Here is a 23,297-nt window from a genome sequence, read left to right as displayed (position 1 = left end):
GATTGTTAGAAATTCTGTCAATATTCTGAGCTGTACTGACCTCTCATGTACATCTACTCAAATGTAGAATCTCGTTTTCCTCCAGCTGTACGTCTCGTCAGAAAGCCGTTTCAACACACTGGCGGAGCTGGTACACCACCATTCCACGGTGGCCGATGGCCTCATCACCACGCTGCACTACCCGGCGCCGAAGCGCAACAAGCCCACCATCTACGGAGTTTCTCCCAACTATGACAAGTGGGAGATGGAGCGCACTGACATTACCATGAAGCACAAGCTGGGAGGGGGACAGTATGGGGAGGTTTACGAGGGTGTTTGGAAGAAGTACAACCTCACCGTGGCTGTCAAGACGCTAAAGGTAAAAGGACAGGTTACAAAATAGTGGTCTGTGTGAGTAAAGATTGGATTTATTTTTGCACTACTGCTCCTAAGCTCATATATTTCACTTTGTGAGAAAGGGATGTATGTCAGTATCTGTCTAGTCCAGTGGAAACATTTTGACATCTACTGTCATCTCATAATAACACGGGTGTCAGCTATAGTTCTGTAATTTGGCTGAATAATGGTACCATCTGGTGTCGCATTGATGCAGCTGCAACCAATCTATCGTTTTACTCATTTTTCTGTCGACGATTCTTTCCAGGAGGATACGATGGAGGTGGAGGAGTTTCTCAAGGAGGCAGCTGTCATGAAGGAGATCAAACACCCCAACCTGGTACAACTGTTAGGTATGTTAAAAACCCTTGTTTTGTCTTTATTGATGAACACAAACGCTATTGGTCGAATGTATAGCCTCTTTTTTTGGCTGTGATTAATTGTTAACCAGTCTTTTGCAGATGTATTCGTGTTTGCAGGCTAAATAGCTTCTAGTCCAGTGCAGCAATATATTTTCAAGATGTTTGCATGTAGATTTTCTGTATAAAAAGATATTTGGTGAATACTTATGTGTTTTGTTGTCTTGTCAGGTGTGTGCACACGGGAGCCACCATTCTACATTATCACAGAGTTCATGACTCATGGTAACCTACTAGACTACCTGAGGGAGTGCAACAGAGAGGAGGTCAATGCAGTGGTGCTGCTCTACATGGCCACACAGATCTCTTCTGCCATGGAGTACCTGGAGAAAAAAAACTTTATACACAGGTGGGTTTGAAGTCTAAATTTGATTCAAGAGATAGCAGTATTGTGTCTGACTTAAGTGATTTTCATTTTCATTGTCAATTGTTTGTCAGGCAGGATAATTATGACCTATCATCAGTAGTGTTAGCTCACTCAGAGCTGCAAGAATACTAGAGAAGAAAAACGTTCTTGCCCTTAAATCTTATTTTCCCTTTCTTCTCATGCCTTTGCTTTTCTTCTCTCGTTCTCCCATCTGCTCTGCTCTGCTCTGTTCTCGACTTGTATCGCAGACAAGTTGATGTTGTAACATGGCCAGTTTGTTCTGGCATGTTTCACAAGGTCATTCAGAAGAGATAAAATGATTTATGTCTTTATTATTTGCATTTTAATTACTGAACCTGACAAGATGCAACTTGGGTCTCTGCTGGATGTTATAACAACACACTATTGATATTTTTTTCTCAATTTCTCTTTTTTTCCTCTAACTGAAGGCTGTGTTCAAGTCAGCACATGCATTTTGGCGTAGTTTTTGTCTGTGGCGTATTGTAGAAAGTCAGGATTCCTCCCTGGCCTACTGTTCATCACTCAATCACATCTCTGTATTCTGTCCTGCAGGGACCTCGCTGCTCGTAACTGTCTGGTTGGGGAAAACCACCTGGTAAAAGTTGCAGACTTCGGCCTAAGCAGGCTAATGACTGGGGACACCTACACAGCGCATGCTGGGGCCAAGTTCCCCATCAAATGGACTGCACCAGAGAGTCTGGCCTACAACAAATTCTCTATTAAGTCTGATGTCTGGGGTAAGTTGATTTAACATGACATTTAACTGACATTTGTGCTTGAGTGGCTCGTTTCTTTTAATTACACTCATTCATTATTCTGTTGCACATAATCCCACCATGACTTAAAGTTCCAGCTATGTATTTCTTTACATCTATCTGTTGTTGATTGTTGTATGAGTCACACGGTTGTCTTGTGAACTTATTACCAGCATTTGGCGTGCTGCTGTGGGAGATTGCCACCTACGGCATGTCCCCCTACCCAGGCATTGACCTGTCCCAAGTGTACGAGCTGCTGGAGAAAGACTACCGTATGGACCGACCAGAGGGTTGCCCCGAGAAGGTCTATGAGCTCATGACAGCCTGTGAGTAGCAAAACCTCTCCAGAATATGATTAGAAGTCAGTTGTAAGGTCTTTTTGATTTTTACTTTTTTGTCTTCCTGTTAGGTTGGAGGTGGAACCCGTCAGACCGTCCATCTTTTGCTGAAACACACCAAGCTTTTGAGACCATGTTCCAGGAGTCCAGCATCTCTGACGGTCGGGGCTGCTTTCTTTTATATCCAAAGTATTTTTACTTGTGAGTGTTTTGTTGCTTGTTAAATCTCGAGTTGTACTTTTATTTTTAGAGGTGGAAAAGGAATTGGGTAAGAAAGGGAAGAAGGCAACATTAGGCTCCATCCAGCAAGCTCCAGAGCTGCCCACTAAAACCAGAACTCTCCGCAAAAACATGGAAAACCGGGATGGAGATAGCCCAGGTGAGATGCACTCAAGCCCACCATGTCTCCTACCCTTGTTGCTGCAACTTGTTCTATAAGAGTCCATCACTATTCTTATTATACTTAATACATTAAATGTAGGGGATAAGTGTTAATTGTTTAAATTCCATAAAATTGCTCAATAAAATGTATGTTAAAGCCTTTCATCTTTGGACTAACAACTAAAGATAATTGAGCAAAATGAAACTATTTTCATTTCTCCAAGTCGTGCTTTGCTGAAGTTACCATCTGGATGCTGTCTTATCTTATTTCCTTTTAGTTTCCCTTTGAGAGAGAGTCTGAGCTTATAACACCCAGTAAGATCAAGTATAATCTGATATCTTTGGCTGTAACCTCAGAACTAAGGATGGTAGAGTTTACTTCTGTAACTCTGGAAACATATGTTAGCTCAGTCTCCTTTAAAACAGCCACTCATCTTTCATGATGATTTCTTTTTTTCTTTTCTTTTCTAGTCAGTCAAGCTATTTTTGGATTGTAGTCTGATAACTGCTGTGTTTTATTTTTCACTGATGATTCCTTGGTTCTTATGGGCTCTTCCTCAGACCCAGTGGAGCCAGAGGCAGCTGTGTCTTCACCCATGCTCCCCAGGAAAGAACGCCCCCCTCTGGACAGTAACCTGAATGAGGATGACCGCTTGCTTCCCAAAGACAAGGACAAGACACGTGGCAGTGGCTTTCTGAGCCTCATCAAGAAAAAGAAAAAGAATGCACCAGCTCCACCCAAACGCAGCTCCTCTTTCAGAGAGATGGATGTCCACCCTGAAAGGAGGGGTGTGATTCTAGATCCAAGAGACAGTGACAGCTTCAACAATGGTGCATCTTTGGCCGTTAATGACATCACACATGGCCTCGACTCAGCAAAGTTCTTGGGTACTAACAATAATGGGGCAGGGGGGATCACCAATGGGGCTCCTACCTACCCAGGACCTTTGTTTCCCAGGAAGAAGGGAGCTCCTGCAGTGCCTGGACCTGGAGGAAAAGCAGCTACAACACCACCCAGTGAGGAGGAATCCATGTCTAACTCAAAGCGTTTTCTCTGGTCCTCTAGCATGGCCAGTGGTTCAGATGGCACTGAATGGAAGTCTGTCACACTGCCACGAGACCTTGGCCAGCGCCACTTTGACTCAGGCACCTTTGGGGGCAAGCCAGCACTGCCACGCAAGAGAACCAGTGAGCAAAAAGGCGAGAGTGCCCCGCGGTTGGGCACCTTAACTCCCCCACCACGTTTGAACGCCTCATCCGATGTTTCCTCTGCCTTCTTAGGCAAAGACACTGATCCCAGTCCTGGTTCCAGTCCTCAGGCATTAACACCTAAGGTAGTCAGGAAACCAGGGGTGCCTGGGTTGGACAACTCCAAGACCAGTGCTCTCCACGCTGAGCTTCTCAAGCCCAATGTGTTTCCTGCTTTGGGGGCAGCAGGAGAAGAATGCAGGGCTCGCAGACACAAGCACACTGTGGACTCGTCATCTGTCAGGGAAAGAGGAAAGTTACAGAAACCTAAGCCAGCCCCACCTCCACCACCCACCAATGCCAAAACGGGCAAGATTTCCCGCAGTCCTACACAAGAACTCCCCTCCCCCCCGCCTACCCCCTCAGATATTAAAGCTAAGGGCCCCCCTTCTGTATCAGAGCCCCACCACACAACCACTGCCGGTGACCAAGCCCGCTCACCCCTCAGTGAGGGCTCCAAGAAGATGCCCCTGGGCTCCACCTCCAAACCTCAACCGATAAAGACCTCCACCTCCTCTACTTTGATGACCACCTCCCTCTCCAACCAGAGCCTAGGAGGCTTCTCTTCTTCCCTGACCTCTCCTGGCGATCAGAGCTCGCCCACCGCTTTCATCCCCTTAGTGAACACACGACGCTCCCTCCGCAAGACTGCACCCCGCCAGGCCGCTGAACGCACCCCCAACTCGGCCGTGACTCGTGAGATGGTGCTGGAAGGCACAGAGCTTCTTCGCGCAGCCATTTGCCGCAACTCAGAGCAGACGGGTAGCCACAGCGCTGTGCTGGAGGCTGGCAAGAACCTGTCCAAGTACTGCGTGAGCTACGTCGACTCCATCCAGCAGATGAGGAATAAGTTTGCCTTCCGCGAGGCCATCAACAAGCTTGAGAACAGCCTCCGTGAGCTGCAAATTTGTCCTGCCGCCACAGGGGGCGCCAACGCACAGCAGGACTTCAGCAAGCTGCTGTCCTCTGTCAAAGAGATCAGCGACATTGTTCAGAGGTAGCAGCATAAAATCTTAAACTACCAAGATATATAACTGATGCAATGAAATGAAATCTATTGTACACTACCCTTTTTTTTTCTGAGCCGGGGAATGAACTGTGGTTCATCCTGAGCTCATGATGGAGATCTGAGGGTAAAGTCTGTGGAATAGCAGCACCAATGTATAGGTTTCACACTACAGTACACTCTGAAACACTTAAGCCTGTGGTTATTGTGGATGGAATCAAAGGTTTGCAATATTGAAAAGCCTTAACCATTAATGAACACTGTCTTTTGGCCTTAATGAGAGGCTAGGGACAAATTCTTTAACAGCATGACTTTTCACCAATCACTTTTGAAATGATCATGTCTTACATATCCTTGTTGTGTTTTCCCCTTTATCAATGACACTAGTAGAAAAAAAAATCTGTGATATTACGTTTCTATCACGGTTAGAGTGGTTGATTTATTTTTTTTTTCCCATCAATGCAGACGACAATGAGCAAAAATAAAAATGGCTAACTCCAGCTTGTTCCACGATGTCTTCTAACACTTTAACGACTGATTTTCATATTGTAAGAAATAGAGAGCGTCTGAAATCACAGTATTTATAACCTGATACACATTGCAACATTTTCCATTTCTTTGTACCGTGTTGTTGGTAATTGGTTGTGTGCTGAGTGTTGAAAATGTGTCAATGTTTGTTATGTATGAATGCATTTTGCAGTATTTGCAACCATGTGCCATAAGATAATAATGGGAGCAAGCAAATGAGGCAGAATAAGTCTGTGGCCTTCATCTTGTTGCCTCACTGCACACTTAGTGCCTTAAACACTATTGGCAGATCTGATTAAGACCTGCCACTTTACAAATGCAGAAATGTGGTTAGGGATAGCTGCATTGAGTTGTTATTGGATTTAAATGTTTGCCATACCAAAAATCTTTGTCTCCAGTCTGTACTGGAGAGGGACCAGGGTGCACGATCTGCAGCTCAGTGGATCAGACTGTTGTTTTATGTTGTCCTTAGAGTGGACTTTTTTTTTTTTTTTTTTAAAAAAGAAATATATATGTTTAATTCAACTTTCTGTAGATGCCAGTCACAAAAGCCATCAGTAGCAGCTCAGCCTTGCAGCAGCATGCTGTTTCATCTGTAAAGAGGACTCACAGACTGAAACAGTTATTCTCCGACCACTGCAGGGCCTCTTTGCCTGAAAGAATTCATTTTGATTGAGGGTTTGTGTCACATGGTCTAAATGCTGTCTCAGAGGCCTCTCTACCCCAGTTAAAAATTATCTCCTGGGGGAAACACTGGACTGAAATGTTTATGGATTTGTCGCTTGCTGTCTTACAAAATAATGTATGAATGAGAAGCTGACCATTATAGACTAAAAGCACCCATGAAATTCCACTCTTGACATCATAAGTTCCTTTATGCTCTTGGACATTTTCAGTATTTGTGCTGTAGGCGTATCACCCCATGTGCCCTGTCTGACTGCGATGCCTGAGGACACAAGTCAACCACAAGCTGCCTTGACTTCAACATGGTACTGCCAATGTTGGCTTTGTTTTTTAACTATTCCTCCCCTTTATCAACCATGCCACTACTCTACTTTTGTCTCTAAGCCTCCTCACCAATTTTGTAGACAAACTTTGCTTTCCTTTGTAAATATGTTTTCTTTTTGTTTCTTCCTCTAGCCTTGGTGCAATTTTTGTTGCAATAAAATACAAAGCAGTTGTGCTACTTGAAATACATTACTGAGTCGGGTGCTTTTTCCACATGTGACCTTTTTCCTTCAAGTCGCAGTAAAAAACATTAAAAAAAAAAAAGACATACAGGAACAGGTTATGTATAATTTATTTTTTCTGTCTAGAGTATTTTGTCATTAAAATCAAAATGTCAACATTTTAAAATCATATACACTCAAGAACGCATTTAAATGTTAGCACAGCTCCTTAAAAATTTATACATATGTACTTTTTTGTACTTGTGGACAGACAAAAGCAGGAAGTGGTCACTCAGACTGCAAAGAGGTGGGACACAGGAAAAAGGAAGACCTAGCCCACCAACTTCCCACAATAACAAACCAATCCCCACTCCCCAAAAGTTAAGACAGCGATGCAGGCCCCTCCCATGTGGAGGAGCAATGACATGGTGGAAAAAGAAAACAGAATATAAACATAAAAGTGCCCCATTCTCCACTCAGAACATAAATGAGAGGAATCAAGTTTGCAGACATAAATACTAGTTCGCACATCATCTCAATCCACTTCCTCTCCCCTCAACCAATCAACAGGTTCAGTAGTGTGCAGATGGGGTGGTTGGGGGGGGGGGTGTCTAGGTGTCTGTCCTTTACATACATTTATTAACAGAAACTATGTTACAGAATTTCCCAAGCATGAATTACAGGCAACCCACTAGCACATCAACTGTACAGATCTTGGCAGAGCCAGCAAATAAATTCCTAATTCCCAAGTAGCGAGGTCATCACCAATTGTAAAGAAGCAATATATACAGCTGTCCAATCAGGGAATCACTCTATGGTACAGAAAAAAAAAATTGTACTTTGGGGGGGGAAAAAGCATACTGTAATTGGATGTTGACAATTTCACTGTTTTGGGGGAGGGTGGGGGGGCATGCTGCTTGGTGTTGTATTATACAAGGCAGAGGAGTTACTGCCCAAACAAACAACAGATCAGCTCTGCAGTGCAGCACTTGAGAAAATGTTGTGTTGACTGTTTTTACATTTGAATAATCAAGATGTGGGCTTACGACCATGCTGCTGATATTGTAACCACATGAGCCACCACTCTATGTTTCCGTTATTGTCCAGTAAAATGCAATGACTATTCTATAAGAGATGATTTACTGAATTGGGGTGAGTCCAACAGCAGTGTGAAGAGCAAGTGCAGTAAACGATAAAGATTAATAACATTAATTATAATAAGGCAACAAACAATGTCAAAGAAAATGCTGGTAAAGACAGAATCTGTTGATATGACCTGGCGGGAGTATGTTGGGTGCAGATGGATAAAGAGAGGGTGCAAAGAAACAGATGTGAATGAATTTTTCTGCCAAAAACAGAAATGCCATGTTTTCTTTTTGTTTTGTTAAACAGTCACTTTAAATTGGTCAAAAGAAACTCCCATCCAACTTCTTAACACGTAGACAAGCACACACAGTCAAGCTGGAAAACACCCAATATTCCTTCTTGTGATATCTCAGAAGAGAAACTGAGGGATCCCCCACAAGACATTTGTGGGAACTTCCTGGTTTTCTAATGCTATCTCTCTCTCTCTCTCCTGAGAGTGTCACTGATGCCACACCGGGCAGAGGAACTCACTTTGTGTCCAGCAATGGAAACAGAAATAAAAGCCACAAGCAGGTTTGAAATCCTGCTGAAAAAGCTCACTCAGCTACACATTCTTTGACACCACACTTCAGAGCCTCTAACCATGTGGATGCATGATTCACTACTTCACTGCCCAGTCCCACAAAAATTAAAGTGAGTGAGGATATCCCACCCACACGTCTCAATAAAATGCTAAACCATGCCGGAGAGATGTCAGGCGTCTGAGAATACAATTTAGATCTGATTCATATAGAAATGATCTGCGGTGGATGAAACTTGATGCAGTGTTTATATGTCATAAAGAGCTATAAAACCAAACATAAAAAAACAGTCTCATTTTATCATTATCGTATGAACATTACATCTATCTAAAGTGTCAGTAACCCGTGTAATGTATGGTGGTGTCAAAAATTCTATGACGGGGAACTACACTGAATGGTGCACAAACAGTTGAGGGGAGAGGAGAGTTATGAGACTACAACACACTGACAGAGTTTAAAGAGGATGAGTGAGACGGTGAGAAAAGGGGGACAGAAAGGCAGATAGGAGGAGGTGGAGAAGGAGGGGAGAGATGAAGTCCACACAGCCCAGCTCAGTCTGGCCCAAGTCGATATCCGCCTCCCATCCCTTCCCTCTGCGCCACTCCTCTCATGCAGCTCATGGTGCAGTGAGGGAGGCGTGTGGATGAACATACGAAGGTGGAGGAATGGATGAAGGGGAAATGGTAAAGGGAGGGTGTGCAGAACAGACGGATACAGAGAGAGGAAGGGAGGATGAAGGGGGTTTGCTTGGTCATTAGCAGCCGCAGCCTTCCCTCTGGGGCTGTGGTTCGCTGGTTAGCCGGCCGCCCTGAGGGGCCGAGGGCTTGTGCTGGACCCCCGACTCGGCGGCGTTCAGGTCCAGGCTGCCATCTTGGATGTTCTGGTAGATCTTCTTAGCAGCTTCCAGGAAAGCATCCTCAACGTTTTCACCTCTGAACACAAAACATTAATACAAACGTGAAAAAGGAGGCAATAGGGAGTTAAAGAATGTAAGCAAAGGGATAGTTCATGCTCTGCAGCCCACTGAAATGGCTGATGTTATGCAGACTTACGTTTTTGCACTGGCCTCCAAAAACAACAGACCTGCAGACCAGACACAATGACAGTCAGTAAAACATTGTTACAAGCTCACATACCTTAAATACCAAGTTCTCATTCACCCCTTCTTTCAAAGCAATACCTGCATTCGCTTATCTTTCCTCACGTCACTGTCTCAGCAATTCAAATGGAAAAGGATAGTACTCTACTTAAGTCACCTGAAAGTGACTATAACAGCTTCTATTAAAAACATTACATGAGTAATACAGGGCTCAATCTCCTTTTAACTCTAAATATTTGGACATTATGTCAAGATTCTTGTGATTGTTTTGTTGAAATTGAGGATGAAACGGTTCGAGTTTTAGGGGATGCTTTTGCAGAAACAGTGTGAGCGTCTTATGAAAAGCTGACATCTTAAAGAGATGAAGAGTCTGTCAAACAATGAATGAAATGTAGGAGGATGAAATGTAAGTGGAAACAATTTTCTCCACCTATGACCTTAGTTTCATGTCTTCCCAACATGAACTGCTCTGGGTCTGGCTCACCATTCTCTTCAGCAAACTGCTTTGCTTCCTCATATGTGACGTCCCTCTGAGCCTCCAAGTCTGCTTTGTTTCCTATGAGAATGATCACCTGAGAATACAGAGACAAAACAGGACGAATGAGACAATCCTCTAGACAGTATGGCTTCACAGGAAGAAATGTGCTTTTCAAGACTCAAAGAGCTAGGAAAGCCAAAGGCAGCGTAGGAAAACTGCTCCTAAAGCAGTTGTTACACTGTGGAGCAGTCTGTTCAAGAGATCAATTAAGATATGTGGGACCTGACATCCCCATCTGAGCACGCTAAACAGCCCCTAGCAACTGTGATGTAATTAGACCTGTAATTTACTGATGTAATGTAATGAACTTCTTTGTTGTAGCAGTGACAGAACCTTCCTCTTCCTCTTCTGGAACATCATTTTTTATTTTGTTTCAGGGTTTCTGTGTCAGCAACCTATGATCACCAGTGTTGTGAAAATTTAACTGTGCTAAAAAGGTGAGTTTGGGACAAGAACAGTGCTATGTTTCCTGATGATAACTGTTAATTAAATTTGTGCCTAAATCAATAATTTTAAATTACTGGCTGTTACTGGGAAAAGTGAGACTTGATTTTAATATAAGAACTCTTATTTTCATTCAGATGACAACAACAGAGTCAGCCAAATGACCAGATAATGTGTTCATTATGTTTCCACATTAGAAACAGCAGCAGCCAGATAAACATCCCTTGGAACAGGAACACATGTTTACACTCATGGTAGGAACCATACCTCGACGACAACATTGCCACCACATGGCCAAAATGAGATATTTCATCGAAAAACAGCTTAGTCCAATAGGATTCTGTTGATATTATTTATAAGCGCTTTGTAACTGTAGAGTTGACACAAAGAACACAAAGCTTCAAAAGAAACCAACACATGTTCATGAAAATAACTATCTATACATAAATCTCTGTTGTTTATACACAAGGAACAGGGATACTGAAGGAACACAACTCAGTAAATGAAAGCAGCATGATTTAGAGCTAATCATATTTACCAAGAAATCCAATTTAAGAAATGGACAGGACTCTATGACTTCATACAGGCTCAGGGGAGGAAAAAATGACGGATGGAAACAGAGGAAATGAAGCAGCGGAAGTGACAAGGGTATACTTAAAAGAAATGAATGGGATGACACAGGAGGAAAGAAAACTACACACTAAAAGAAAACATACAAGAGCAGTGGGCATAAAGAAAGAAACGTGTAATGTGCACAAGCACACAGTTTTAAGCGATGCAAAAGACACACAATTCCGGTATGTAAAATAAAAGGATGTTAATCTGTGTACTTACAGTATTTGGGTTGGTGAGGTTTCTGGCATCAGTCAGCCAGCTGCTGAGGTGGTTATAAGTGCTTCTTCTGCACGACATTAAGATAAAGGAAAAAGATTATTTGTGACAACAGCCAGCGACTTAATAACGTGCCCTCTTTGAGGAGGGATCAGAAAAGACTCTGTAGCTGCTACATTATAAGGACAAACTTACAATTAAAGCAGGACAACATCATTACAGTGAGTGAAGACTCTGGTTTCTCACAGGTGAAACGTACAAACTCCAGTTCAAACAAGCAGCTTTCTGTCTCTAACTGACAATACTGTGATTAACTACTGTCAAATATACAATCTATTACATCTCTAATAAAAGTACCATTTCTTTAATATCAGAATTTAATCCTTATAACAACCAACACCTGGAGTTCACTGCACTGACATACTGTGCCCAGACTGGACCATAAGCTATATTTATAAAACTTTAAATACAGGGACCAATACAGATATAAAAACCAGTTATTAAATATATCATATAGTATTATCAGCTCTTTTCACAACATAACAAACTCATCTTTGGCTCCGTTAGCCCAGCAGAAGATGTGGGTGGCCACAATTCCTAAAATAACAATTCATATTCATTTTTCCAGTTAACTACTATTTCTGGAGCACTAAGGGCCCTTAATGGAGTTAGGTGTGGTATACATGGACATTCCACATGCTGAACTGTATTTATTTTGCAGACCACTGATACCATCTAACAGTTTGGCTGAGAAGGCACAAGCAGCAAGACAAACTGTTCATGTTTGTTCAGGAGGGAGTCTGCAGGGCTGTGGGACTGTGTACTTATCAGATGCTTTTGCCTCCATTAAACTTCCTTGTATATACATTTTTACTGAATGCCCTAGATGGATATCACATGAAAACTTTAGGGCAGATTTACTAAGACACAATGACACAGAGCAAGCATCCTGTACCTGGTGATGTCGTAAACCATGAGCGCCCCCGCAGCTCCGCGGTAGTAGGAGCGGGTGACGGCCCTGAAGCGCTCTTGACCCGCCGTGTCCCATATCTGAAGCTTGATCTTCTGGCCGCTCACCTCGATTATCCTTGTGCCAAATTCCACGCCAATTGTATGGGGGCAGTCTGCCATGACTGGGGAGATGTGAGGTTACAGTGAATTCAATGTGATTCTTTGTGTCAGTTAGTTTTATTGTTTGTATTTTATATCCTCGATGTTCTTACGTTTTTTTGTATTGTTACATGTATTTCAGTGATCATGAACTTTAAACATACAGTTACTTTGATGGGAACTGTGTTCAAGTTTTTCTTTCGTCAGGTTGATGAAAATTATAACTAATGACTGATTTTAACTTACAACTATAATGTTGAAATAAAATCTGTGAATGTGCGTAGTCACATACATGCACAAATCTCCAGTACAAGCCAGCTGCAGGTGCAGCAATTAATCACAGTCTTTAGCCACTACACCCACAGTTGTTTTAAGTATCAACACCCAGAAAGCAAGAAAATAAGACACTAAAGACCTTTTCTAAATCATCCCTGTGTGTGTGCGCAGGATGTGATGCTTTTGAGTGAATGGAGGAACACAGCATCTGGCCTGTTAATAGTAGCACTGAACAAAATGGAGCTGAATGGTAATGGGAAGCTGCAGCTGACTCGCACACAGAAGATGAGTCTCTCACTGTTGAGCTCACACTCGACTTCTATGCCACTGACTTCCGCTGGCGTGTAAAGAAATCTAAAGCGATTTAGGCACTCCATTTGAACCTGGCAACCTTACATACACCGAGGCACAGGCAACGATGAAAAGGATTCAAAATCAGGGCGGCACTTACATTTCTTTTCCGTGAACTGGTGAAGCAAACAAGACTTCCCTACCCCCATGTCCCCTGTGGAGAGGGAGACAGAAAAGAGAGAGAGAGACACGGAGAGAAACACAGGTCAACCAAAAAAATAACAGAAGAACAACGATTCTCTATTCAAGCCTGCAGTGTTGCCCCCATGCATGATGTAGCAGCCCCTCTGGGGCTGTCTGCGACAATACTTAAAATTTCATGTGGAGCAGTAAAAGAGAGAGACTTAAATAAAATGTGTCCTGTCCTACATAGTTTGATAATGTTTGTGGTTTCACAATAGCCTGGAGCTCTGTGTGTGTGCTTATGTATATATCTGTTAGCATATGCACAAGCAAAACTTGCAATATGTTCACTTAGAGCCCTCAAGTTAAGAAACATGTCAGCCAGAATTTTCACTATATGCTCAACTGTTCATTAGTAAGGAGCTAACAGTAGCATTGCATTCAAGTATGATAAATTGATTTTCAGAACAGGCAGTTCAGATGATATAAGAAATTATAAGCCATTGATTACAGAAAATCTGAGTGGACTGAGAGTCATGGACTTACTTTGACTCATGCATTTCTCAGTTTTACTGATATAGTTGTAGAATTGTTTGTCCTCTTTACTGCCTCTCAACAAATGGAAGCAGTCGTGCAGATACATTATTAAAATCTGGTGCTTTATCAAAGATCAAAGTAAAAAGACTATAATAGACATACTGAAATATGCTGGATCCACTTTGTGGAATGGAATAAAATACAGCGTACAAAAAAAATTGCTTAAGGTTGACTTTCCTATGGAAGTGTGATAAGTCAATGCACTGTGAACTGCTCCCACAAGCTCATCAACATGGCTTGCTGGAGACCCTTTACAGTCATTGGGATTGCTCACTTACCGATAATGATGTACTTGAAAATGTAGGAGTAGTTGTACGGTGCAGTGGCCATTGTGGCTCTGTAAAAGAAAAAAAGAGGAGAAAGTTTAGGCATTTAAACTGCCAGTGAGGGTAATTTGCTTTGTTTTCCTAATAATTTTCAGGCAATGTAAACAAGAGCAATAATTCAATGTAGATAACAAAACCAAAATTTATATGTTCCAATAACTACAGTCTGGTGTAGCACCTACACTCAACACTGACCACATATATTCTGTTCAGGATGAGGTCTTATTTTGGTTTAATTAAGGCTGTCCATATAAATAATGAATGTAAATGAGAAAAAAGAAAGTATTGTACTGCAAGATTTTAAATGGTCACGTAAGGGACACTTATTTTACAAAGACATACTTGTATCAAAGCAGGACCATAATGAGTGAGCCTAGAGGAGGCCATGTCCATAAAGTATAACAATACAAAAAAAGGATACATCTTTCTTATCAATATTAATCATCAGATCAAAAAATAGAAATTGTGTAAACAAACCAAACCAAATTATATTATGCAATTTAAAACAGCTGAATAGAAATATGGGTTTCTATTTTCAAGCTGAATATGGGTCAGCTTGTTTTTCTGACAAATGAGGATCCAAACGTCAGTGACTAAAATCAACAGATACAAAGACATAGATAAAGATAAAATTTAAAACAACCAATACCTTAAAGGTCACTTAAAACAGTAAAATAGCACTAGGCTGGAAATGTTTAATGTGGGCCCATCTGGCCAACAGCCTGAGCACCAAAGATTCCTATTAAATTCCCACAATGTTGACAGCCGAGACAGTAAAAGAAACCAGAAATGAAAGTGACCACTAAGACTTTTTCATTTGGTTGGTCAACTAGGAGGTGGTTTGACTGCACTTCCCACACACTTCATATTTCTGCTTACATAAATAAATGCCATGTACTTTTAACTGCTGGGTGACCAATGACATGCTGTTTGACATTAAGTCTATAAAATGTAAATGCATCCCTGCCACTTGTCTCACCTACCAACTTATTATACTCATCAGCAGAAGGAAACACAAGCATAAATTCCTTTCTACCAGCATGCGTCACATTAGAGTATTAGAAATGTTTCAAAGCTTCGGGTATTTTTCCATGCTGTACCAATATTCACAGGGTCTGGGTGATTTAAACTTTTCCTAATAAAAATGGAGCTCTGCTGATTACAAGGACTGGAATCTCAGCAGCCACTGAGGTAAGAAGAGTGAATAGCATTGAACATCTGCAATATTATCATAGCACTGCCCCTAATGTCTGTCTTACTACATCTTAATTAAATAGCAATCAGGTTTATTTTTATTATTATTTTTTATTACTAAAACATTTTAAATAAAAAATTCAAAAAAAATTGCCAAGGACATGACAATGTAACATGTATTGGATGCTGTGCAGATGCCAGCTCTACTCACAACTAAAAGGCAGTATGGTGGTCAGAAAGCAACCCCTGTCTGAATTGCCTGTTTAATCTCATAATGAAAGAGCAAAAGAGTGGCACTGGCTAATTTTGATGGCACTGGATAGACTGTCTAGTAAACAGTGCGGCCCTTGCATGTACACAAGAACACCTACAGCATCACAGGCTCAGAGCTAGGCTAAAAATAGCCTTGACACCTTTCTGATACCCAGTGATGTTTCATTGTTCACACTTCACTCCAAACAACTTTAAAATTACCTCAAAATCACACCACTACTAATTAAAAAAAATCATTCAGATATATACACTGATTAAACAGCTGAGGGAGATGCTCTCTTTTAACCTGCAAAGATTTGCTAATAAATAAATGTCATGGTCATGTATGACAAAACAAAGCTGCATTAGAAAGTAGGCAGCTTTGCTCCTGAACACCTTGCTGCAAAATCTGCTTTACAATGCCATGTCCTCACACAAAGGCTTTTGTAGTTGTGCTGAATAAAGGTTTCTTTAAAATTCTGTATCAAGGTGCTGTCGTACAAGGTAACTGCTGTAAAGAAGTAAATAATTCAGCCTTAACAAGAAGAAGAGATGTGTATGGGTATGGTATGAGAATATAATGTTCTAGAGACTATGGTCTAGTCCTCTTTCTTCCCTTATGAGGACTTGTATATAGCTGTATAGTGTGCTGTTTTTACTTACCGTGCAAATTGTTAATTTATTTTACCTCTACATTCTTTTGTAACTGTTTTTTGCGCACTCTTTGCTTTCTGCACTCCTGTTCTTGTGAGCTGCCACAACCAGTGAATTTCCCCACTGCGGGATCAATAAAGTTCATCTTATCTTATCTTATAAGAGAGAATCAATGATAATAGAGCAAGTAAAAAGAAATGAACTTTAGAAACTTTGTTGGGAAAAAAGAGAAAGCTAAAAAGAGTAGACTTTCAGTGGCAATAAGGAAATGGGGGAAGAGATATACAGAAGATAAGTGACATTAATTTGACCGACAGGAAATGAATGGGGTTTGAAAAGCGACTTAATCCAGGTTATTTAGGTCAAGGTGTTACTAAGACTTCTGCTTTAATAAAAATGGCTTTGGGTCAGTTACCCTTAAGGAAAGTACTACAAAGCTGGTGACTGAAAACATCACAACAAAGGGGTATATCTACATGAAGATAAATAATGACAAATAAGTACTGTAAATCATATACATAAGATGATGTATATTTCAGTATTTCTAATTATCCAAAGAAAAATATAAACATTGTAATAACAGCAGAAGCTTCTTGATGTTATCAACTGAAACTGTATAAACAACTTGATACCACAACAGCATGTGGCTGTGTTGTTGTTGATGACCCCAGAAAAGACTTGGCTCACACTCACAATCCCCCACAAACTCTGCAACTTGACCTGACATTTGGTAATTACTCAGGTTAATAGCTAGTAGATAACTGAAACAAAACCAGTCTGTATGAACTTGCTATGTTATTATCACACACGATCTGTATATCTACCCCACTAAAGATAACGCAGATATCACAATAATGAACACATTAGCATTACTATCACACTACACTACAGTGTCACTTGTGTGGAAGAAGAATGACACTTATATAATTTCATTTTTCCTATCACTTAATGCATTTTTAAATCAACAATTTTAAATCAACTAATGTTGGCATTTCTTGACTTCCACAAAACCTGACTGATATTATTGAAGCAAGAATATGACATTGCACTAACCATGTTGCAAAAATTAAAGAGAGATCTTAAAGAAATCACACAATTACACCACTGCTATCCTTTAAAATCCTGGGGAAACACGTAAAACTTTTCACAGGCTGCCTTCTGTCACATGACCCTCATGTGGCTTCTCTGCACAGTGTGATGGATTTCAGTGCTCTGGAAGGTAAGCTATTTAAGAAGTTATCCATGACCTCAGTAAAGACAAAACATGATTCAATTGGATGCCCAACCACCTTTATTTAATCGTTTTCCCCTTCATTACACTGAAATAAACCCCATGAGGATCCATCAAGGAGAAGACGAGTCAAAACCATGTGACCAGACTGCAGCTTCAGCACTTCCCTGTTACTTCTTAGCACACTGACTCTTTCTCAAGAGAAATACTGTCACTGCTTTTCTTCCCCTCAACGGTCACCTCCCATACAGGAGATGATGCACAGCTTATGAGTAACTCAAATCACTGGGCTATCAGAAAATCATGACACATTTGTTGCCAAAGTGCCTCCATCATGTTGAGGCCTAATATTTAAGTCATGTGACTCCATTCAAGCCCATAAAACAATATAGTGAGATCACCACGTTCATTTACAGGAGAGATAGACATACTTTAACAATGCCTACAAAATATAATTTACGATTTGATTAATTTATTGGACTAAAGATCATCAATACAAAATAACAAGTAACGTTGTTATTCAAGTTTCAGATCAAGTTTGCCCGAACAGATTGCACTGATACAAGAAACCGAAATGATACAGCGTTTTTACAAACGTTAGATAAAGGCAGATCTACTCAAATCTGCAAAATTTTGAGACATAATTTGGTCTATTCTGTCACCAACTACATTTTTTAAATTGAACAGATCTGTTGTTTGGAAAAGTCAAGCCAAAGAGGAGGCTAAACACACTGTTGGCTAAAAGATTATCGGACATTGTATGCAACGTTGCACTGTAAATGATCACAATATCACTTCTATACAAGAAATCGGAGAGAAAGACACGGTGTGCATCCAGAAATCCAAATAAACACTACTCGAGTGTCTGGTGTTAACTCTTTAATATGACCATAACGTCATGCCTGCTCCCCGGCAACGTCGCCTAGCCTAGCTTAACAACCGGCAAAGTGACAGGGTCGGTTTGGTTAATTTCTGCAGTTAGTCAGCTCACACACAAAAAAAGCAACGTTACTATGAGGAAGAAAACATAAAACGTGACATTCCCTTGGTTGGTAGTTACATGATCGTGTTTGATACCTACCGCGGCCCTAGCTTAGCTCTTTTGACAGCTAGCGTTAGCTGGATATCTGCTTGCTGACATCATGGATGAATATTGACAACAAAACCCATAAACCATTACATGTAGTCGATTGCCTCTCTCAATACACGTATAACAGAGTTTATGCTATCTTATTAGTATGACTTGGTTAGAAAACTAACTTGGTTTCTGCATAATTTCACAAAAACGGACACTGACCAAACTAACGACAGCTTTGTCAAGCTAGTTACAAGCTAGCTACAGTGGCTGGGTTATGGTCAAGTTAGAGACATAGCTTAGCTTGTCATCCAATATTTAATCATCGCAGGGTAAAGAATGTCTTGCCTACAATAGTATTATACTACAACGGTGTAATTAGTAGTATCTCCTATTCTTATAACATAACGACAAACACCAAGCTACAATTAGCCATCTGTTAGCTAGCGTCGTTAGCTTTCCAATTAGCTGACTGCTGTCTAACACAGGCTGGCTAAACTGTCCCAGCTGTTTTATAATTTAAATATCAGTGTCTTTACTTTTATCAAAGATTATATACATGTGAATGAGTGTATTTGAGTATTCACTCGTTTCTGTCCTTACCAGAAATTAAGTCTTTAGAGCGTTGTATTCTAGAGCTATTCAGGAGAGGAATGCAGGTTATCCTGGCTCAAGTATGATCTGTCTATCCAAGATGGCTTCTCGTGGCACAGGGTTTCCTCCGCTGTATACAATGGGCTTCTGGGACAAAGAGCATCATATGCGGCGATTTGCGGTGTGTGCACCAATAGTATGCACTGCTTGGTGGAAGACAGCCTCACCTGCGCAGGTGTATTCATGTATACTGTACACAGTACACGTTACACAACGTAACAGACTACTGCTCAAGTGTCGTAACATATTAAATCGTTAGTGAGGTGAAATCAGGAGATACAAGACTGAGTGTTGAGGGATTTAATTACACCTGTACCTGTGATCAGATATGTTGCACACGAAATGTTGTCTCACCCCATGTTATGGCATAAAAAAACATTTATCATTTAACTGAAACAGAATAAAATGAATGGGTTGATAGGCAGTCTAAAATCAAATGATAATCCCAGCACACCTGAACATCCATACTGCAAAGAGATGAAAGAAATGCTATTTTGCAGGTCTGTCTTCAACTGTTCCAGTGAGATATAGCACCATACATTTGGGTTCCGTTTGTTCCACGTGTGTTTGTGGGAAACAAACTGACAAATATTTATTTATTTTATTTGACCTTTATTAAATCAGACATGTCGTTAAGAACAAACTTGTGTATGCTGTGAATGCCTGGCAAAAAGCAGAGTCTCTTGAGGGAAGAGGGTAGAGGCCCAAAGAAAAATCAAAAGCCAAAGGTACCAGTACACATTTCCAGTATGAACACTACTATGTGCAGTCTAACAAACATGTAACAAGCAGATAGCTGGCAGCTTGAAGGCCTGGACATTTCAAGCCAGGTTAAATTTGTTAATGTGCTTATTGGGTGAAAAATTTCTTTTATACACTTCTCACATGCCAATCAGTCTAAGAAAAGTGGTGCTATGAGCACTTTATTAAACATCTGGTGCTGGACAGCATCCATTCTGTCCAAATATCCTTTTGCAAGATGGAATTTCTGCTCCAGCATGACTTTTTTGTAACCACCATCCCACACAGATTTGAGAGATCTGTGGGCTAATACACAGCATATTTTATATGTGAGGTGATTTATGAGTATGTGAGAAATATCTACTGTAGAATATTACTTACCTTATATGACCATGTCCATTGTGGTTACTCTATTCTGTTTTGTTCTATCGAGAGTGAAAACCTATTTTTATTTTTATTTAAGGCATGCAGTCTAATTTATCCTCATGTGTCAAATAATTTTAGATTTCTCTGATTATGTGTAATATATGACATTTATAGTGTGTCAAAAAATTCCCCAGTCAAAGCATTTTCTTTTGAAAAATATGAAACATTTTAATCCAGTTATTCACAACATTACATGCTTTCACTGTACAATATTACAATCCTACACAGAACCACATGCAGTGTGCTTTCCCAAGCTTAGCCTGGAGAACTGGACAGCAAACTAAAAAAATATCTTTCATTTTTGCACAGTAAATAGCCTGTGACTTTAAAAGAAAGTACTGCACACAAATCTCACCTTGAGAAAGATAATGAATTCCTTAACAGAGAAAATGGATTTATGTCTTACAGTACAAGTTGTTAAGCATTTATAAAAGGGATGTCAGTGTGTATCTGCACTTCTGATGCAAGGTGAGTTCACTGAGAACTTTTTGTGAACTGACAAAGATGGTAACAAATGTCCCATAATATCCCATCTCATCGTCTTCAATCTACATTTGAGTCAGTGGATGTGCACAGTAAATTCAATGATGACCTCATCAGTTTAGCTTCACTGTTAATTTGATAAAACTGATTCACATGGTTATTTTGTCTGACTATGTGACAGATTAGAGTATCAAGGTGTTCACCAGTAACACCACACTGAGTAAAACTCCCATTCAGCCCTAAACGTGAGCAGCTAAAGAGAGACAATGAGAGTTACTAATACAAAATGTTTCTCCCACAGTCCACTGGTGTTATATTCCTCTCCACACTGACTCCATATCACAACCACATCCTTAACATCCAGAGGCTGAACAGTGGGCTGACATAATGAAGTGTGCTTGGATGCCAGGAGGGGGCGCTGTTACACAGGTCTGAGTCACAGCAGTGGATGCGCACCCCTGGCAGCTCTTGCTGCTGGCAGTGTCTGGATGTGGCACAACCACTGGTCAGGACGATACCCAGGGCTGCTGTAAAGACACACGGGGAGGAGAGAGTCAGTCAGAGAAGAGTGACAAGCTGGTGTTTGGCTCAGCAAGAAAAAAAGCATAAGTAAGCACCAGATGCTGGAAGTGTGTAATTAGGAAGACATTTAGAGATCTCAAAGGCACACTCCACAGGGTATGTCTTCACAGTTGAGGAACCAAGCCTCTGACAAATCGTTCATTTTGTGCACTCAAATGAGGTAAACAAACTCAGTGAAGCATTGCCACAAAGTGCAGATTATTTTGTCAAGTTTCTATTTAAAGTCTGCATTATCTTTATTAAGCCAGGAAAATACTGAAAAAATAAACCTAAATCCACATTAATGGTTTGGGTTGGAAATCCACCCGAGATTCTCTCACTTCTGTTACTCCATACTGAAGAAAAACATTAGACGGACAAGTGTCTTCCTCAGGACTTATAACCAATGAAACTAAAATGCATGTTTAGAATATGACTGCAGCAATACTTGGCAAGACTGAGCAAATACTAAATAAATGAGAGTTCTAGTCCTGCTTCAGCCTCACTCTGTTCTTTCACGAAAGTCATTTCTACAATAAGATTTTACTGTTCAGCTGTTTAGAAGCGAAGGACACTAGACTGCTTATGGGCTAAAGACAGATGTCTTGCACTAGACCTGACCTCGGACTCAACAGCACCTGTTAAATTTTAGCTTAGAAGGCTGACTGGTCACAGATTATCACCAAGACAATGTCTCAACATTTTGACAAAGTGCTTGTCATTGCTGACGGGCTGTTGTCAGTCTGAGCTTCCTGTTTCTTTGTGCCAGTGCAAAAGGTGCCTCATCAGCCCTTTCAACATGAGCGAACTGAGTTAGACATCAAGCAAAGGAACAGCTGGATTGTCCACGCTTTCATGAATATCAGCAGAAGTACTCATCAGACCATCACTATCCTGTCGTGGCTGTCCACATACCTCCATTTGACTTCACATCAAACAATGAATGACTTAGAATTTACTCAGCAAAGCACACCGTAGTAGGGTTATGTAACTATCCTCAAGGAGCAATAGAATATTCACATCAGCGGACAAAGAACATTTACATGAAAGTATGATTAAAAATGATTATGCCAATGTCCAGTGGCGTGTCAGAGTGAATTCATCTTGATTTAATAATCTTGTATGTCGCCATAAATATTCTTAAAATAAGTATCATACGCAGACGCATTAGCTCAGTGAGTTAGAAGCCGAAGAGAAGAGAAGAGAAGAAAAGGAACTGTGAATATGATTTCAGCTTATTAGTCATTAAAAAATTCTCACGTAGGTTTACTCACTGCTCTCTGTCTTGATGCAGAAACGGTGTTTGAAACCTTTGTGTGAGTGGGCGCAGGTAATGACCTCTGGGTTGGAGCAGCCCACGTCCACGTACCTCTGTCCCTGGATGATGTTGCAGCCATAGCACTGCAGCCCCTTGACTGCAGGGCACACACAGAGCAGTACAATTGGTTACAGTGCATTTAAAGATAATGTCCAATCTTTTCTTTCCACAAGAGTATACTGTATGAGTTACTATGGAAACAATATCATAGGCAGATAGTAGAATCACTATTATGCCAAGAAATGCATGTGCTCAGAATGACAGGAATAACATCAAGTGTGAGCCTCATTGACACATATACTGTACCTGCCTAGTTACCGCAGGCAGGGCATCCACACATAACCTTGGTGACCCCTGGGAGCTGCTCAAACACCCATATTGATTGCAAATATAAAATTTAAAAACAAAATTTTCACATAGCAATGGGAAAGATTTCAAAAAAATTGCAGAGATTTGTCTAAAACTTGTCTGTCAATTCTACATCCAGGAAAACAACTCACACAATGTGTGTGTACCAACGTACCTGCTGTATGGGTCAATTACATCAAGGTTTTACTCTGACTGCTGCTCTTCTTTTCTATAGAGCTTATTTGTGCTTAAAACCTTGTGTCCCGCAACATCACATACTGTAAAATACTTTCCTGACAACACATTTAACTTAAAGAAGGATTTGCAGTGATTCAAATTTAAATTATCTTTAAAAACAACTGAAGAAGCAGACTTGAATTGCAGCATCACA

The 23,297-nt window shown here is 40.7% G+C and overlaps 2 protein-coding genes across 5 annotated transcripts in view; one reads left to right on the top strand and one right to left on the bottom strand.

Annotated features, from left to right (window-relative positions):
• The window catches only part of abl1 (c-abl oncogene 1, non-receptor tyrosine kinase), a 29,046-nt gene extending 22,411 nt beyond the window's left edge, over nt 1-6,635 (top strand). For 2 of the 4 annotated variants that reach the window (XM_046374832.1, XM_046374834.1), the window contains exons 4-11: nt 86-358; nt 644-728; nt 966-1,143; nt 1,735-1,919; nt 2,111-2,263; nt 2,347-2,436; nt 2,526-2,654; nt 3,218-6,635. In XM_046374832.1, the coding sequence (XP_046230788.1) occupies nt 86-358; nt 644-728; nt 966-1,143; nt 1,735-1,919; nt 2,111-2,263; nt 2,347-2,436; nt 2,526-2,654; nt 3,218-4,905 (2,781 nt within the window). In that variant the 3' untranslated portion in view covers nt 4,906-6,635. Of the gene's footprint in view, nt 1-67; nt 359-643; nt 729-965; nt 1,144-1,734; nt 1,920-2,110; nt 2,264-2,346; nt 2,437-2,525; nt 2,655-3,217 lie in introns of all 4 variants that reach the window. The other 2 variants (XM_046374831.1, XM_046374833.1) reach the window with 1 other exon arrangement.
• Nucleotides 6,636-6,720: 85 nt separating this feature from the next.
• Nucleotides 6,721-19,131, bottom strand: rab14l (RAB14, member RAS oncogene family, like). Its single transcript, XM_046374835.1, has 8 exons — nt 18,979-19,131; nt 13,922-13,980; nt 13,024-13,077; nt 12,142-12,319; nt 11,190-11,256; nt 9,858-9,945; nt 9,327-9,357; nt 6,721-9,206 (listed from the first exon to the last, which is right to left on the bottom strand). The coding sequence occupies exons 2-8, from the start codon at nt 13,971-13,973 to the stop codon at nt 9,029-9,031; spliced, it is 648 nt and encodes a 215-aa protein (XP_046230791.1). The 5' UTR covers nt 13,974-13,980; nt 18,979-19,131; the 3' UTR covers nt 6,721-9,028.
• Nucleotides 19,132-23,297: the final 4,166 nt, after the last annotated feature.

The sequence above is a fragment of the Scatophagus argus genome, chromosome 20 (assembly GCF_020382885.2).
Source record: "Scatophagus argus isolate fScaArg1 chromosome 20, fScaArg1.pri, whole genome shotgun sequence".
Taxonomy (NCBI): domain Eukaryota; kingdom Metazoa; phylum Chordata; class Actinopteri; family Scatophagidae; genus Scatophagus; species Scatophagus argus.
The sequence above is the reverse complement of the archived record's forward strand: the minus strand, read 5'-3'. Positions and strand labels throughout refer to the sequence as shown.